Here is a 1,684-nt window from a genome sequence, read left to right on the forward strand (position 1 = left end):
CATGAGCAGGAAGGAGGAGGCGGCGGGCTACGAGCGCGTCCTGGAGCTGGACGTGAAGCTGGGCCAGGTGAGCATCCGCAACCCCCGCGCCGCCCCGGGCGAGCTGCCCAAGACCTTCACCTTCGACGCCGTCTACGACGCCAGCTCCAAGCAGGCGGACCTCTACGACGAGACCGTGCGGCCGCTCATTGACTCCGTGCTGCAGGGCTTCAACGGCACCATCTTCGCCTACGGCCAGACCGGCACCGGCAAGACCTACACCATGCAGGGCGCCTGGGCGGAGCCGGAGAAGCGCGGCATCATCCCCAGCTCCTTCGAGCACATCTTCACCCACATCTCCCGCTCGCAGAACCAGCAGTACCTGGTGAGGGCCTCGTACCTGGAGATCTACCAGGAGGAGATCAGGGACCTCCTCGCCAAGGACCAGAGCAAGAAGCTGGAGCTGAAGGAGAACCCCGAGACAGGGGTGTACATCAAGGACCTCTCCTCCTTCGTGACCAAGAACGTCAAGGAGATCGAGCACGTGATGAACCTGGGGAGCCAGACGCGCTCCGTGGGCAGCACCAACATGAACGAGCACAGCTCCCGCTCCCACGCCATCTTCCTCATCACCATCGAGTGCAGTGAGACGGGGCCGGACGGCGAGGAGCACATCCGGGTGGGCAAGCTCAACCTGGTGGACCTGGCCGGCAGCGAACGCCAGAGCAAAATGGGGGCCCACGGAGAGCGCCCCAAGGAAGCGTCCAAGATCAACCTCTCCCTCTCCGCCCTGGGCAACGTCATCTCCGCCCTCGTGGACGGCAAGAGCACGCACATCCCCTACCGGGACTCCAAGCTGACCCGCCTGCTGCAGGACTCCCTCGGCGGCAACGCCAAGACAATCATGGTGGCCACCTTGGGCCCGGCCTCTCACAGCTACGACGAGAGCCTCTCCACCCTCAGGTTTGCCAACAGGGCCAAGAACATCAAGAACAAGCCCCGGGTGAACGAGGACCCCAAGGACACCTTGCTGCGGGAGTTTCAGGAGGAGATTGTCCGGCTGAAAGCCCAGCTGGAGAAACGCGGCATGCTGGGGAAGAAGAGGCGAAGGAGCAGCCGGAGGAAGAAAGCGGTGGATGGAGAAAGCGCCACCGAGAACGAAGGGGAGGATGACAATGAGGACGGCCTGGAGAAGAACATGGAGAATTACTTGAAGGAGCAGAAGGAGAAGCTGGAAGAGGAGAAAGCCGCTATCCAGGACGACCACAGCCTGGTGAGCGAGGAGAAGCAGAAGCTGCTGCAGGAGAAGGAGAAGATGATAGAGGATCTGCGGAAGGAGCAGGAGGCCACCGAGCTGCTGGCCACCAAGTACAAGGTACGTGTCGCCACGCGCCGTCGCGAGCGATGCCGGGGGAAGACCTGCTGCGCCTCCAGCCCCTCGTGGGGCGCTTGAGTGGGTCCCGGGCAGGGTGCCCGTGCGAGGTGGGCTCCCAAGCGAGGTGTCCAAGCAGGAGGCCCAATGGCAGCCCCGTGTGGCGGTGGGCTGGTGTTGTCCTCAGGCACGGACCTGCGTGGGGACCTTGTGTGGGAGCTGCTGGGGACGCGGGGTGGGAAGGGCCGTGGGGGAGTGGATCGCTGGTGGCACGAGTTTGCTGTGCTCAGCTCTCGTCCCCCTGGGCACAACAAAGCAGCTTGCGGCGGGGGG

General features: G+C 64.1%; 1 protein-coding gene across 1 annotated transcript in view; it reads left to right on the forward strand.

The window, feature by feature from the left end:
- The first annotated feature begins 1 nt into the window (after position 1).
- KIF3C (kinesin family member 3C) overlaps positions 2 to 1,684 on the forward strand; it is a 12,432-nt gene continuing 10,749 nt past the window's right edge. Inside the window, exon 1 of the mRNA XM_009890371.1 lies at positions 2 to 1,354. Coding sequence (XP_009888673.1) covers positions 2 to 1,354 — 1,353 coding nt within the window. The remainder of the gene's footprint in view (positions 1,355 to 1,684) is intronic.

The sequence above is a fragment of the Charadrius vociferus genome, unplaced genomic scaffold (genome assembly GCF_000708025.1).
Source record: "Charadrius vociferus isolate BGI_N301 unplaced genomic scaffold, ASM70802v2 scaffold647, whole genome shotgun sequence".
NCBI classification, from domain to species: domain Eukaryota; kingdom Metazoa; phylum Chordata; class Aves; order Charadriiformes; family Charadriidae; genus Charadrius; species Charadrius vociferus.